A 16609-nucleotide genomic window follows, 5' to 3' on the forward strand; every position below is an offset into this window, starting at 1 on the left:
ACTGTTTTGTCAATTTCCTTCTACATTTGAAGAGAGGATTTGCTGACTTTCTTACACTGCCAGCTATAGCTGGCAGTGCTACCCAGACCATCTGAGAGTTTAATTATGATTTGAGTAATTGGAGAAGTTGGAACTTAAAGGAAGATAAATTCCTCAATTGGAAAAGGACTGCAGTCCTGTCGAAAATATCCAAAAAGCCCATTGCAAACTTGTGATCCAGTTGTTTAAAATGGTTATAACTGCTAATGGGAACTAGCTAGGGAAGAGGGTATATGCTGTGCTTCCCTCCTTTCTTCTGCTGGTAGTTCTGTATTTTTTCCAAGTTCTACTTTTTTTTTTTTTTTTCCCCACATGTGGGATCTCAGTTCCCCGACCAGGGACTGAACCTGCACCCACTGACCGCATCTTACCTTGTTAGGCAAAATGAGTGGGAACTGGAAAAATGAAAATCTCACAGTTAATAATAAGAACTTGTGTCATATGAATTTGAAACAAACAGGAATCCATAGATCGTTGAACTGGAGTCAATAATATGCTCACCTGTGAAAGATCAGTACTCAGAATAATACAGCACTAGTCTGGTTGTGGGTAGAGGGTTGTATGGACTCTACAAAGAAGGCATGGACTCCTGAGGACCTGGAGACTTACTCTTGGGGGAGGGGGTTGCATTTGAGTGGATATTTACATTTCAACAAGGCTTTAATAATTCTGTAGTTATATATGGTGTTTTCCCTATTGAGTACCATGTTTGTTTTCACCACCTCACGTGAATTGCACTAGTGGCTAATTTAGTTCCAGCCTGCAGACATATACTCACCTTCCAGATAATTAAAGTCAGATCCCTTTGCTTTACAGGTGAGAAAACAGGCCAAATGAAATTAGATTGTTTGCCCATGTAGTAAAAGCCAGGAGCAAAGTTAGTGCTCAGGGCTCCCAGCTCTGTCGTGGTGCAATTCTATATCATCTGGTTGTTACTATTAGTCTTGTTTTCCCCAGAGAGACTGTGATATCTCTAAGGAACATAACTACATCTTGGACATTACCTGTTGAGCCCCTTAAACCCAGGAGAGAACCGTGTACACAATAGGTACTCAGAAAATCCATGCTGAAATGAATTAAAAAATAAACTGGTTTATTTTTGTTGCTAAGAGAGAGGGGAAGTATAGGAATTTCCATAGGCTGCCATTTAAGTAGTGTTCCTCTAGGAAGATGCTGGGGCTGTATTGGAGAGTATGGTAGAATGCAGAACACCATTTATATTTGGTCCATTTCCCAAAGGTCCATGCCTGACAGATCTAAAGTGAAGAAACTGGGAGTTATCTGAAGATGCAGATTTTGATTTTATTTCAACCGATTATTAGTGTATAATAGTATAAGATACATTTCTTTAAAACCCACCAACCCAAACCCATCACTGATGATTCAGTTATTCAGGAAAGGAGGGAAGCCCAGGCTCATCTACATAACACAACATCTGTTCTCAGTGCAATGTGCAATCCTCAGTCAAGGCCCTCCTCACACTAACACAGCTCCTGTCTCCAATGGCTTCCTTCCCATGCCTTGGCTGGGCTGGGCCTTCTCAGTTAACCGCAAAGGCAGAGAATCAAATTAACAGATTCTTCCTGGACATTTTGATCTTGCACTTTAAGTCACACCATCTGTAAGGCTCAGAGGCAGACTAAAGCTTCTTATAAAAGTGAATCTGGGAAGAAAGGATGGCTCTAACAGAGTAAGGGTCAGATCCCCCTTTGCCCATCAGTGATGCTCGGAATGCTCTGGAAGACGAGTGGAGGCAAAGAAGGGGACCTGAATTCACATGACCTGACCTCGAGTCCTGGCTAAAATTCTTCCTAGCTCTGTGCCTTTAGATGGATCATTTACCCCCTCTGAGCCTCAGCTGGCTCACTTCATCATCTGTTGCTGTATCGGGGCAGAGAGGTCCCTCTGCCAGCAGGTTGAATGAGCTAAGTGAGCTCTGAAAACTCCAAAGTGCTGCACAGTGCAAGGTGGTGTGAGGTAGAGAAGGAGGAAAAAGAAAAGGAATGAGAGTAGGATCAAAGAAAAGGGTGAAAAGTAGAAAAGAAAGAGGCAGAATGGAGAGATGGAGCCAACACAAGGAGCTCAGTTACCACTTCTGGGCTACGGTCAAGGCTTAGATGACATTGATGGCTGGGTCCTCTTCACTGCATGGAGAATAAAGCTGATCATTAGACATGGCCTGGAGCCAGTCTTTGGGAAGGAAATCTATTCAGACTGACTATCATGACAGCTACCATTTGTATGATTTTAATTCATAGGATCACTTTTAAAGCCTCTAAATCTTCATCTCTGCATAGGTGACAGGCTGCTGAAGGGGCTCCCAAACCTAGCCCTGGAGCAGGTCATATCTTTACACTTCCTTAAGCCACAGAAAACTTGAACCAAGTGGTGTGGTCATACTCCTCACCAGGCTTCAGCAACACAGGAGGGAAGTGGGGCTGTGAAGGGGAAAACAATACAGGTTACACCTTGCCAGCCCAGGTTGCACCCTTAACCATTCAGGATGGCTTCTGGACTGGTCTCTAGACCAGTTCTGTGAACCAGTTGCCAGTGTAAGAACTGTTTATTATTGCTTTGCAATGAGATAAAGAACTTGAACCAGAATGAAAATCACATCACTAAACACACTTTATCACAGCAAGACTTTCTTAAGGAAGCAGGGTTGATTTACATTCTGGTGCAAGCTGCAAGCATCTTATTATGGGCTGGAGCTTTGAGGAGCATTACTCTACGCAATAGCTAGAAAAGAAGGTTATGGGGAAGTAAACAGGATGAAAAGATTTGGAGGATCATCTTAGCACTGTGGTTGCAGAAAATAATAGATTTTTTTTAAACATGTAAATGCCATTTTAGTAATGTGGTTAAGAGTTTCCTGTGTTGTTCATGACTTGGAGAAGAGAACACACACAGGCTTTTGAATCATACAGACCAGGTCTGACTTGAGTGTTATGACCTCTGTCATCCAGTGTGACCTTGGACACACCACCGCTCTAACAAGCTGGCTTGTAGACTTACCTGATTGACTGCATCAGGCCAGTTCTGGGTCTCAAGGCAGAAACCGGAGTGTTTGGGATAGACTGCTCCACGCTTGCCCTTCAGTGTGCCATCCAGGAAGTTGCCCGTATAAAACTGGACCCCCGGCTGGGTGGTGTACACTTCCAGTACCCGCCCGCTCCCAGCATGATGGACCCTAGGGATAAAGCCAGACCACATATATACAGGTCCAGGGTGGAAAAGCAGACAGGGAAAAGCTGGGAAGCAGCTCTGAGACAGGAATTAGACCCAGTCACAGAGCAGGGACAACATATATGGAGGAGACAAAGGTAAGAAGAGCATGGAGGGAACTTCTGGCAGCCTCTCAGGTGAGGCATGAGTAGGTGGTTTTGAGGATCCCCAATAGCAACTTCTCACTCTGAGCCTGGCTTCTCTGGGGAAGGGCAAAAGGGACTCACCCCAGTCAGATATGTTTGTGTGTGTCGGGGGCAGCCAGGTTGGAGACAGGTAGTTAGGCTGGGATACTTTCTCGTAAAGAGGTGGAGCTCTCTGCTTGGTTTGGCAAGACAACCAGCTACGTCTTCTGAAAGAGAATAGATGCTTCTCCAAATTAAACTGCCCGCCACCCTTGGGGCTAGAGCAGGCAGGGCTCTTTCCCCCGAGAATAGATCTGTTCTGGGTTTCTGCCAAATTGTTTCCTTTTTTAAAAAAACCAGGCCTCTACAGATGGGAGGGTACCTACCTGGTCCTATACTTGGGGTCAAAGGGATATATAGATAAAGAAAGGCTGGGTCTTACAGACTTACCGAGGTAAGACATCCCCACAATGTGTAGTCAACCAAGAGGTTCGGGGAAACATGTTTGGAAAGAGAAAGGCCAGGATTTGAATAGTGGCGGGGAGGTCGGAGGGTCTCCTCATGTGGGGGCCATGGAAAGAGAAATGTGAATAGCAGGGACAGAGGAGAAAAGCAGTCTTTTCTCTGCTTTATTTAAGACCCGTTCATTCTGCAAACATCTATTGATTATTTGCTAGTGCCAAGCATGGTATTAGGGTGTTAGGGTAAAGGTAGAGATTCACAAAGATAAGATGGCACGAGGTACTTGGGATTTAGTAAAAAGGAGAGTGTGGACACAGATGCCTGTCAGACAAGGCTGGAGGTGGTGAGTGCTATAAGGGAAATGCAACCTCCAGCTTGTCATGGAAGTAGGCAAATCATACATCAAAAGTCAAGAAAGGACGAAGGGCTCTGGAAGTTCCTGGAAAGCAGAGGTGACTTCAGTCAGGAGGAGTTGGGGTTTCTAACAAAAAAAGGGCCTTAGAGAACAGGCAGAGATGGGGAGAGGGGAAGCAAAGAGACAGGATGCCAGGTAGGGGCACAGGGAAAACGGTATGAAGGGGGAGGGGGGAGATGTATTCACCTATGGAATAGGAGCTTTGAAAAGGCACATAGGATGTGGTAGTTGGTCCCCTGTAGCAGAGTAAATGGCATTAATATGGCAGAGGAAAAGCTCCTCAAATAGGAGTTGGTATCTTTTCTTCCCAACAAATGAAAGGCAAATGAAAAGTACAGGCAGCAAATGAAAAGTGCCTACCGTGCACAAAAACGCTTTTCTTTAGATCCCTTCAGACAGAAATTGTGGTCAAAGCCATTCATGTGGAACTCCTGCAGGTGTTTTCCAAGCTCCACTGGCTTCCTCAGGTCAAATGCAGTTCCCTGCACTGGAGCAACTTCTCCTGGTGGGAAGAGGCAGAAAAAAGAGTGACAAATGCCTAAATAAAATCTTTATATCCTAAAGACCCACTGGTTCTACACTCCCAGCCTTCATTTCAAGTTGTAAAGGAGGTAGGAGTCCAGATCCTAAGAATAATAAATTATTGGATCTCCTTAATTGTAAAATGTCACTGACTGCAAGATGCAGTAGCTATAACACTCAGAATCATTCAAGTGTAAAAAAAGTACAAAAATCAAGGAAACGCATAATTTCCGTTAAGGAATAAGTTGGATAAAGGGTGATGGTTGTCCTAACCATTGAGTCAATCACCTTGTTGACATTTCTTGCTTTAATGCTGAAATATCCCAGGGCTCATAACTGAGCATTAATACCTGGTACTGGCTAACCAGATGCTAACAGTGTCCCTGAGATTAGTGATTTTCGAACCATTTGGGGCCACTATTAGCCAAAGTGACACTGGTAGCCACTCTTCCCCAATCACTTCCCTGATCAGTCTGTAGACTTGAAACATAGAGGGAACTGTTAATAACAACACTGGGACAAATGAGTTAACTGGGACAGTTGGGGGGAAACTAGAATGTATGGCCACTCTACTATTAGCCAATTTTAGAGTCAATCCTTTGTTTGTTTATTTATTTATTTAGGCTGCATTGGGTCTTCCTTGCTGTATGCGGGCTTTCTCTAGTTGTGGCGAGCAGGGGCTACTCTTCGTTGCAATGTGCAGTCTTCTCATTGCAGTGGCTTCTCTTGTTGTGGAGCACAGGCTCTAGGCTCGCAGGTTTCAGTAGTTGTGGCACACAGGCTCAGTAGTTGTGGCTCACGGGCTCTAGAGCATAGGCTCAGTAGTTGTGGCACACGGGCTTTGTTGCTCCACAGCATGTGGGATCTTCCCGGACCAGGGCTCAAACCTGTGTCACCTGCATTGGCAAGTGGATTCTTAACCACTGCGCCACCAGGGAAGCCCAGAGTCAATCCTTTGACTGAAAGCTTTGTGTCTCTAGGAGTGCTTCTTGGAGGAGTTATAGTTGGCAAGCACCACCCCCTTCCTATGTGTAAGCCAGATTCCTCAACCTCTAATAAGTATATTTGTTCTTATCAAGGTGGGACATTCTGAAGCCTCTTCTCAATGATGTGGGTGGGTGACCAGTCCTGAGGGAGGACACTGCAGTGTGAAGACCCTCAACTCTTAAAGGGCAAAGCACAGAAGGAATCTGGATGGGAGCCCCATCTTGGTGGTTATTACACAACAAATGATGCCCAGTCAAGACTATCCCTTCGTGGTGTTACAGAACTCAAGGGTGTTGGGACCAGAAGGGTTCTCAGAGCTCATCTGGTCCAAACTGCTCATGTAACAGATAAGACTGAGACCCACACAACTTGGTATCATCAAACAACAACCTGTGATATTGATATACCATATTTCCTCAATTTAAGACACTCATTTTCTCATATATATATAGGCTATAAATATATATATATATATATATATATCTATATATACTGTAATTCCACTCGGCTTGCAGAATCTTAGTTCCCCCCACAGGATCGAACCTGGGCCCCGAAAGTGAAAGCGCAGAGTCCACTGGACTGCCAGGGAATTCCCTCATTTTCATATTTTAAAATCTCTGAAATCATGTCATGTCATGCTTTAACTGGCAGAGGTGTTTTTTTCCTTCATGGAATGTAAAATAATGGTGAACTTTACAACTGATGGCATCTTAGAGTTGATAAAATATGTGAAAATAATTTGCCACATCTTCTGCTCTACTAAAACCACTGAACAAGAAATCAGGGCTTTGAGGAAGTTCCCTGGCGGTCCAGTGGTTACGGCTCCGCACTCTCATTGCCAAGGGCCCGGGTTTTGACCTCTGGTTGGGGAACTAAAATCCTGCAAGCCACGTGGTGCAGCCAAAAAAAAAAAAAAAAAATCAGGGCTTTGAGGGTGAAAAAGAGGAATCAGCGTTATCTTGTGAGTAATTTCTCTGGAGGTCCAAGGGAGAGAGCAAACTTCTCAACAGACAGTCCCCTAGACATGTTTGCCAAAAGGCTATTAACATGGGTTTTACATTCTTCTGAATATTGTGCCATTTTGCTTTATCACCTTTCATTCTCTTCCCAACTTTCAGATCTGTTCTTCCCTAGATGCTAGGCTGAGCCACCTGAAACAACGTACACAAATATTTTGAATTTAGCTCAGTTAAGAAAGCCCAGGGAAAAAAAAAAAAAAAAGAAAGCCCAGGGAATGTGCGGAAGAATTCCTCCTCATAGGCATGTTCCTGGAATATGACAGAGCCAGAGCAATGGACTAGGAGCCTACTCACAGTCACTCTTCTGATCGATCAACACATTAAACACCTACTGTATGCCAGGCACTGTGCTGAGCAGAGCTGATACATAGATGAGACATGACCTGCCTTTTTAAGCCGCTTGCAGTCTGAAGGAGGGAGAGGACACATAAGCCGCTCATAACCACAGAGTGTGAAGAGTGCTCCCAGAGGCACAGCTGTAAGAAAGAAGACAGGCAGTATGACTGGGTTGGCTTAGATGTGGCGGACTGGGGAGATTTCATGGATAAAAGTTTGTTAGTTGAGCTGAGACTTGAGGTGAGGTCATGGTAGGTTGAATGGGTGAAGAAGGTTGAAGAATAATCGATGTGGAGGAAACAGCTTAAGTACAAGGTGGTAGTGTGTGTGTGTGTACTGTAATAGTAGCAGCAGCAGCAGTAGTAGTAGCAGTTGTAGGGTAGAATGCCTCAGATGAGGAAAGAGATTAAGTAAAGTTAGATGAAATCACTTCTCTGAGCCTGGGGTTTTTCATCAGTACAACAAATAAGCTGGACTAAATCACTGACTTTCACCCCCTACCCCATTCCTGCAGAATTTGTTATTTCAGAGGGACGCTCAATAAATACAAGTGTGCACACACACAAACATAAAATAAATATACATATACCGTTGACCCTTGAACAACATGGTTTTGAAATGCACGGGTCCACTTATACATGGATTTTTTTCAGTAATACATACTACAGTACTATACTGTCCTTTTTTTTTTTTAATTCTTAATTTTATTTTTTTTGGCTGCATTGCTGCACATGGGCTTTTGTCTAGTGTGGAGAGCGGGAGCTACTCTTCGTTGCAGTGCGCGGGCTTCTCATTGCGGTGGCTTCTCTTGTTGTGGCTCACGGGCTCTAGACGTGCAGGCTCGGTAGTTGTGGTGCATGGGCTTAGTTGCTCTGCGGCACGTGGGATCTTCCTGGACCAGGGATCGAACCCGTGTCCCCTGCATTGGCGGGCGGATTCTTAACCACTGCACCACCAGGGAAGTCCCTACACTGTCCTTGATTGGTTGAATCTGCAGATCTGGAGGGCCAACTGTAAAGTTATAGGTGGATTTTCAACTGCATGGAGGGTTAGTGCCCCAACCTCCACACTGTTCAAGGGTCAACTGTATACAACATAAAAAACATATATATAAAAGCCAGAGTGAAGCCAGTATAAGCTCTGAGCAGCTCACCTAGAAAACCCTAGGAACAGATGACAGCAGAGGTGCACCCCATCCCACCCCCTAAAAGTATGACCCACTTAGGAGTGAGAAGCCCCTGGTCCTAGGATCTTCCCCAAATACAAAGAATCCCAGGTTCTTCTGCAGCAGGCCAGGCAATCTGGCCAGTCTTTCTTGAGGGGGAAAGAGGAAAGGGACTCTGTTTCAGAGCCTTACACAATGATACAGTTTAGTACATTTAAAAATTTTTGTATTGTCCCAGAACTGAATCATATATTTTGAAGGTAAGTACAGACATTAGGTGTTTAACATACTCTTTCAGGGTGAGAGTTATTTTTCCTTTCACACGGTCAGATGGATAATGTTTTAGGAACTTGGTTCCTGCTATTTTTAGAGGAGAGATATAGCATGCAAAGTGGGGCTGAAATCTTAGGAGGCTAAGAAAAATGAGGAACTTGTACCTTACCATTAAAAAATTAAATAGGAAAAAGAGAACTGACTTTTAGCCATTTAAAGCATTTGGTTCTGCTTCTTTGAGTTCCTAAATACTAAGAAACATGAATGTCCTGTCTTTGGGTGAAAAGAGGGTATCCTTTTCTTAACTCAGAACTTCTGCTCAGAAATGTAGTCTTTTTGGCACGTGAGGACTGGGGTCTTTGAGTTCACACAGAGCCGCGAGGGTGTCTGGGTTCCAGAGCTCCTGAGGGAGACACGGAGGCCTGGCTAAGACCATCCTAGTGTCTGGTGTCCACTGTTCAACCAAGAGGATCCTCCTCTTACCAGAGTCAGCTTTAGGAAAGGTTAAGTGGTATTCTTTTTGAAACATCCTTTAAAAACATCTATTTCCTTTGTCTTGGTTCTACTTTTCCAAAAAAGAATTCTTGAGTAGGTAATATTTACACATGTAATCAATTTAAAAGATATCAAATGTAAAAGTTACAAAGTTGTACTCTACAGTGAAAAGAATTTCTCTCGTCTTCGTTCCCTACAGATGCAGTTTCCTTCAACAGAAGCAACCATTGTCACTTGTTTCTCCTGCACCTTCCAGAGATACTACAAGGATATCCAAGCATTTAAGTGCATGTCCATGCACATCCACAAACTCACAGCCTGTTTCCACCTTGATCTTTTCACTCAGTTTATCTTGGAGGCTGTTGCTAAATTTATTCCTAGGTATTTCATTAGACAACTCCATATGCACTCATACTTTTCTCTATTTTTTCTATGATAATCTATTTAAAATTTCTTTTCGAGGTCACAATTGCAAATTTATATATTTTCCTAGAAAATTATCCATTTCATCTATATTACTCTCATGTTTATTTGCAAAGAGTTGAGGAAAGAAATAATTTATGATCCTTTCAGTTTCATCTGTCTGTGGTTATTTGCCTATGCTCATATCTAATTCTGTGGACTGAATAGATTAGCTAATGCTGTATCTATTTTATTGGGGTTTTTTTTTCCCTCCAATGAAGCAGCTCTTGGATTTATGAGTACTACCTTTTCTGATTCTTTTCAAAATTATAATTTCTTTTATTTTTGTTAATTTTTCTTTTGTTCTCTTGGGTTTATTTTATTATTCTTTTTCAAATATCTGCATTAGATGCCTAATTCATTTAACTTCACAATTTTTGATTAATATAAGTAGTGCTAAAATTTTCTGAGTATTACTTTAACTATATCACATGTAGGAGTTTCCATTATAGATAACTGTAATATGATATTTGCTTACTATATATTCCTATGTATTATGTATATATTTCCACATAAATAATTACATTATTTATTTTCTAAATATCCTTAGTTTTGGGGTTTGACTTCCTTTTTGATCCAAGAATTATTAAGAGACAGTTAAAACATTTCTAGGTCAATATTGGCTGTGTTGTATTTTGTGAAACTGCCTGAGATTTTCTTCATGGTCTTAGATATAGTCATTTTTTGGTGAACTTCTGTTGTGAATTGCATCCATTGTGAATTGCATCCTTTAGAAAACAGAATGTTTTCTGTCATGAAATCAGCCTTTTCTGATGTTCAGATTGAGACCCCCTGCTACTTTGGCTTTCACTTGCTTGGTTTGCTTTTGAATTCTTGTATTTTCAACCTTTCTGAGTCACTTGGTTTGTACACAGCATCCTGTTGGGTTTTGCTTTGTGATTTAATCTGAGAGACTGTTTAATAGGGGCGTTTTATGGCATTAAGATGACACGTATATTCTAATTGTTCTTAGTTTGTCATTATATTTTATGGCATGCTTTCTGTGTTTATGAATTCTAGTCACTTTTTAAAAAAATCTTTTACAATATGGTCTGTGTGTACGTTCCTGATAATTTAGAAAGTTTGTGTTTTTGTTTTAGTGGTTACATCTACATACAAGTCACTTCAATATAATATACTTAATTCTCTGTTTCTTAGAATCTTCTGAACTTCTTCCTCCCCTTTTCTCTGGGCTTCTGACACATTCTAATGTAATTCTAATAAAGGCACTTTTGTTTCCCGGTAGATGGTGCTAGAGACACAATGTAAAGAGCTTGCTTTATAAACATACACCTTGTCTGAGTCCAGTCGGTCCTCTAAACCCCGAGCAGTTCTGGAGGATGGCTGAACTTTTTGGATCTCGAAGGCCAAATCCTGGATGGTAGTGACCCACCGGGGCGCTACTGTCCTGTGAAGTCTGGGTGACCAACTATCTCCCACACTGACTTTAAAAAAGACAACAGTGTTTCCTTAGGAAACAATTAGACTGGGAAAAAGAAGCAGCTGTTAACATGGGCTCAGGAAGATTTTAATCTTACCAACCCATATTCCCAGTGGTAATTTATGTTATGCTTTCTTCCCTAACTTTAAATGGTGCTCACAATATTTAGTTCTTTCTTAAAGCCATATTTGACTCAAAATCGAACCATTAAAATAGTCCCAATGTGATTGCCCGGATCAGTCAATCAATTACTTACTTTTCTTGACTTTAAAGAAAGTCATGGAATTTTCATGAAGGAAGGACCCAGGGCATATTTCATGTCTATTAACCTGATACTGAGCAATCTATGATATCAAGCAATCAATGTTTACTTTAGCTTTTCTCTCTGTAAAACAAAGCTGCTATTATTTGCCGCCCCATACATTACATGGAAATATTTGATAAATGATATGTTTGAACATTTTCAGGAGGATGGCATAAATAAAAGGGCTAAATTTCAGGAAATATATATATATAACACAAAGCAGAGCTTAGACAGGGTAAGACTTCAAGAACGGCAGAGAAGCCCTGACTTAAAATTTAGACACTTGGGAAAATTGTAAAAAGAGATTTTTGCTGAATGAGAAGAAAAAGAGAAGGTTCCAATCTGTCTTTTCCAGTCTCATGCCCTGACACACTCCCTCATGCACTTACTGGTCAGGCAAATGGGAAACTTAGAATTTGTCTCCCAGATTCACTATGTCTTTAGACCCTTTCTTGTAACTGGAATGACGTTTCTGGGCTCCTCTACCCCACTCCGGGAAAGTCCACCAGGTCATTTAAGAATGCTTATTCTCGGGATTCCCTGGTGGCGCAGTGGATGGGAATCTGCCTGCCAATGCAGGGGACACGGGTTCGATCCCTGGTCCAGGAAGATCCCACATGCTGCAGAGCAACTAAGCCTGTGTGCCACAACTACTGAGCCTGTGCTCTAGAGCCTGAGAGCCACAACTACTGAGCCTGCGCTCTAGAGCCCACGTGCCACAACTGCTGAGGCCCGCACGCCTAGAGCCCATGCTCCACAAGAGAAGCCACTGCAGTGAGAAGCCCGAGCACCGCAACAAAGAGAAGTCCCCGCTCGCTGCAACTAGAGAAAGCCTGCGCGTATCAACGAAGACCCAACACAGCCAAAAATAAATAAATAAATAAATAATGCTTATCCTCTAATGCTACTTCCTCTCTGAGGGACTGTATCCTCCACAGCTAGAACTAATCCCCTTTTCTACTTTGTTCATCCCACTTTGAACATACTTTCCCCAAGACATTCATCCCATTAAGGCATAGCTATAAGAGTATATCAAGCTTTATATCTGTAAGGAATATGAGCCCCTAGAGGGCAGGGATTGTGTCCTACTGATTTTTGACCCTCTGAGCATTAAACAGAGCCTTTACTTGACTGAAAACCTGATGAATGAATGAGGTAGAGGGAAAAAAAAGAGGGCAACTGTGAATGTTGTAGCATCCTGTGACAAAGTCAGAATGAAAGATCTAGAAAGGACCTTAGGAATTACCTCATCTAGTACCCTCGCTTTGCAGATGAGGTTGGAACCCAGACGGCTAAAGGGACTTGCCCAAGGTGACACATCTGCATAGTGTCACAGCCTCCAGGCCCCTACTCAGGCACTCTCCACCTCACCCTGGAGTGACTTGGGTACAGCCCCTCCCACCCCCAGCCCTCAAGTACTCTTGATTTTTCTAAGACTTTGGAGAATGAATGTGCAGTTCTTTCAATTTCGGTTTATATGTGAGTTTGTGCTTTGGTGCTAAGAATAGAAGGAGATGTCAAAATAGCTGTCTCAGCAGCGCTGAGTGTACAGAAAATGAAGCCGAAATGGAAAGGGTGCCTTCAGAGAGGATGTCACATCACCAGACTTTGGTTTTGAAGCCACCAGAAAGCTGTGGTGTCAGCAGAGAGAAGCCGTTTTCAGATGAGGATTTCTTATTGTCCTGAAGAAGGTTGGCAGGGTGTGCATTTAGGTCTGAGCAGCAATGCCTGGCAGACGGTGGGCTCTGACCCAAAGGTGTGCGGGTTACAGCTCTGGGGGAGTGGCCTGAGGCAGTACTTCTGCTTCCCCATTTCAGGGAAAGTCTCACCGCAGGCCCCACTAAGGACCCACCTGAGGTTACTGTCATGAATTCTGAGTGAGACCAGTAGGTGTACGGCAGCAGCTGTAGAGGGTCTGCGGGGGTAGGATCAGTCAGGGTTGGGCTTTATTAGGAGAATACAAAGAAAAAGGAGAGGGCAAGGGAGTGGAGAGCATATGAAAAGGGGTGATTCTAATGATGGACTTTTGATCTTAGTAGGGGAGGAGGTGAACAGTGAAAGGGTGGTAGGATCAAGTGACTATAGGTTCTTGTGGCACTGAAGAATTATTGAAGCTGAAACAGACATCTTAAATAGTGAGCATAAAAGGCTGCAATAAGAGGTAGTGACAAAGTCAAGGGTATGACTCAAAGATCATAGGAGTGAGTAGCTGGAAACCTTGGAGGACGAGATCATTGGGAGAGGACGTCAAGAAGCCAAAAGGTCAGGGTATCATCCATATGGATAATGAAATAATGTAGAATTATGATAAGAGTAATGTTGGAGTGACAGTGAGCCAGGAATAAGGTCAAGTCTACAGAGGACCTCAACAAAGAGAGCTCACGTGAGTGTCACCCTGGCAACTACAGCTGACTCATTCTTGCAAGAAGATGATGTAGACCTGAGCAGTGGAAACAGGACTCTGACATTCTAGATGCCTGTCACAAGGCCTTAAATCTTCCTCTAGCTCCTCATTCCTGACAGAGTTATAACTACCTGCCCTCTGGAAGTACAGGAAAAACCCACTGCCTTCATGAAATCCATCTGCTTTGATTCACATCTCTTATCTCACATGAAGGAGTCTTACAGGCGCTCGACCTTTTCCCCATGACTGCTTGTGGCATACCGCATTTTTTAAAGATGGCCACACCCGGATATATTCATCCCACAGGCTCTACTTACAATGTGATGGTGACACTCCTTCAGTGAAAGGTGAAGTCTTTTTTCCCTCCCTTAAGCCTGGATGGACCTTTGTAACTGCCTCAACCAATAGAATGTGGTACAAGTGATGCTATGTGATTTCTGAGGCCAGGTTATAAATACAAAGTGGCTTTGGCCTGGCCCTCTCTGCCTCAGGACATTTGCTCTTGGTTCCGGCCGCCATGTTGTAAGGACGCTCAAGTCACATCGAAAGGCCATGCGTGAGGTTTTCTGGCTGACAGCACCCAGCCAATAGCCAACATCAGCTGCCAGACATGCAGGTGAATGAGCCTTCTGATGATTCCAGCACCTGCTCTAACCTTCCAACAGAGGCCCTAGACATCATACATAGAGACAAGATATGCCCTGTCTAAATTCCTGACCACAGAAGCAGTAAGAGATAATAAAGTGGGAGTAACTTATCACATAGCAATAGATAACCAGTATACTGCCTTGGGATATTTTCACCTCTTGGCACTTGATTTGACAAGACAGGAGGTGACAAATTTTGACAGAAGTCCCTTTAGATGATTCTACCTTAAGAACACTAATCCTTGCAATTACTTTTGGATGGGGGGAAAAACAAATATAAATTTGCTAGTTCACCCATTTTTGAGTATCTTTTATGCACCAGGCATTAAACTGACCCCAGGGAACTTAGAATCTGATGAAAGAGACAGACAAAAACATAAAAACTTACAGGAGAGTATGACAAATGCAACGAGAATGGCATTCAAAGGGCTCCGATGGAGCAGGGAGCAGCAGCACCTACCTAATGCAGCCAGGAGGGTCAGGAAAGGTTTTCCAGAGGTGGTGGCAGGAGGCTAACCTTGAAAGGTAAGTCAGGATTGGCTAACTGGACAAGGCGTAGCACTACTGTCCTCCGTGAATGACAAGAGTGGTCATGTGAATCACTCTGGCAACTACAGCTGCCTCATTCTTGCAAGAAGATGATGTAGACCTGATTATTGGAAACAAGATTCTCTAACATTCCAGATCTCTGTCACAAGGCATTAAATCTGTCACAGGAATGGACTCTTGTTGTCCGTATTTGGGGTGAAGGCAAGACAGTTATATTACACTTGTCCTCTGGGCTCCTAGCTCTGACTTGATTTTTTGGGCAAAAGACTTAAGACACAGAGTAGAAGGTAAATTAGTCCTTATGCACTCCTGATCAAACACTGACTACTGACATGGTTTTCTGTGTAACATCTGGACATGAACACTCTTCTCAGTATCTGACTGAGAAAATTCACCCGGGGTGAATTTTAATTCAATGCTTTTAATTTCGCATCACCTGAAATAGCTCTTTTCCCTACCTGGTGGCCCTAGTGCCTGACTCTCTGAGAAGATGAACAGATGGTCACTGCAAGAGTCACTGAATCTTCATGTTTATTCATTTTTTAGCCCCTCTTTCCTGGCAGGTCCCCTTTCTAGCTCATCTTCACACAACCCAATAACACAAGTACAGTGTTATTGGAAGAAAACCAGAGTCCCTCCAGACAGTCCTCAGCACCGGTAACTCCTGTTTATAATTACAATTAAAAATCATTTTGAGAAAAGAGAAAAGAAAGCAAAAGAAAATCTGGCACAGACTTTGTAGAAAAGTTTGGTGGAGGGAAGAAATTTTCTCCAATAATTTTTTCTCCCTTAAAAAAGAAATGTTTCTGGGACTTCCCTGGTGGCACAGTGGTTAAGAATCCGCCTGCCAATGCAGGGGACACGGGTTCAAGCCCTGGTCTGGGAAGATCCCACATGCCACAGGAGCAACAAAGCCCAAGTGCCACAACTAACCACTGAAGCCCACGCGCCTAGAGCCCGTGCTCCGCAACAAGGGAGGCCCCCGCAATGAGAAGCCTGCGCACCGCAATGAAGAGAAGAGTAGCCGCCGCTCGCCACAACTAGAGAAAGCCCAGGCACAGCAATGAAGACCCAATGCAGCCATAAAAAAATAATTATTTTTAAAAAGAAATGTTTTTTAAAATATTAAGTATGTTATTTGAAAACTATTTTCTATGGTTTGTCCTATATGTTGATTACAAATCTATGTAAGATGTCTTAGGATTTCGACAGACTTGCTAACTGACCTTGGTAAGTTTCTATGCCTCTGTAAGATTCAACTTCCCCACTTATAAAATGGAGCTAATATTGGTATCTACCTAATACAGATACTGTGATGTTTAATTGAGAGAATGCTATGAAGGAGGTCATATCTCTAGACCAGCACCTGGCACATAGTTAGTGCTCACTCTGTTACACACACACACACACACACACACACACACACACACAAACACTCCAGAAATACAGAGAACAGAGAAAACAATTATTCATTATAGTTTAAGTCATTAATACTAAAGGAAAGTGAATTCCTGCCTCCAGGGGGCATTGACATTTTCCTTACAAAGGATTTTTAAAATTTTGTTTTTATTTTTTGAAACTTTCTCTCTTAGTGATTTTTAAATCTAGAACAATGGTTTTTAAAGTGTTTTCTGAGTCATGGACTCCTTTGAGAATGTTATAAAAGTTATGGGCTCTCTCTCCAAGAAAATGCACACACACACACACACACACACACACACACACACACACACACACAC

At 42.8% G+C, this 16609-nt stretch overlaps 1 protein-coding gene across 2 annotated transcripts in view; it reads right to left on the reverse strand.

The window, feature by feature from the left end:
• Positions 1-1111: 1111 nt before the first annotated feature.
• The window catches only part of GALM (galactose mutarotase), an 87342-nt gene continuing 71844 nt past the window's right edge, over positions 1112-16609 (reverse strand). Inside the window, exons 6-8 of one of the 2 annotated variants that reach the window (XM_029232545.1) lie at positions 4627-4768; positions 3055-3229; positions 1112-1295 (exon numbers count right to left, since the gene is read on the reverse strand). In XM_029232545.1, the coding sequence (XP_029088378.1) occupies positions 1116-1295; positions 3055-3229; positions 4627-4768 (497 nt within the window). In that variant the 3' untranslated portion in view covers positions 1112-1115. Of the gene's footprint in view, positions 1296-1321; positions 2478-3054; positions 3230-4626; positions 4769-16609 lie in introns of those variants that run through there. The other variant, XM_029232546.1, reaches the window with a different exon arrangement.

Source organism: Monodon monoceros, unplaced genomic scaffold (assembly GCF_005190385.1).
Source record: "Monodon monoceros isolate NGI ecotype Baffin Bay Population unplaced genomic scaffold, NGI_Narwhal_1 Super_Scaffold_19, whole genome shotgun sequence".
NCBI classification, from domain to species: Eukaryota; Metazoa; Chordata; class Mammalia; order Artiodactyla; family Monodontidae; genus Monodon; species Monodon monoceros.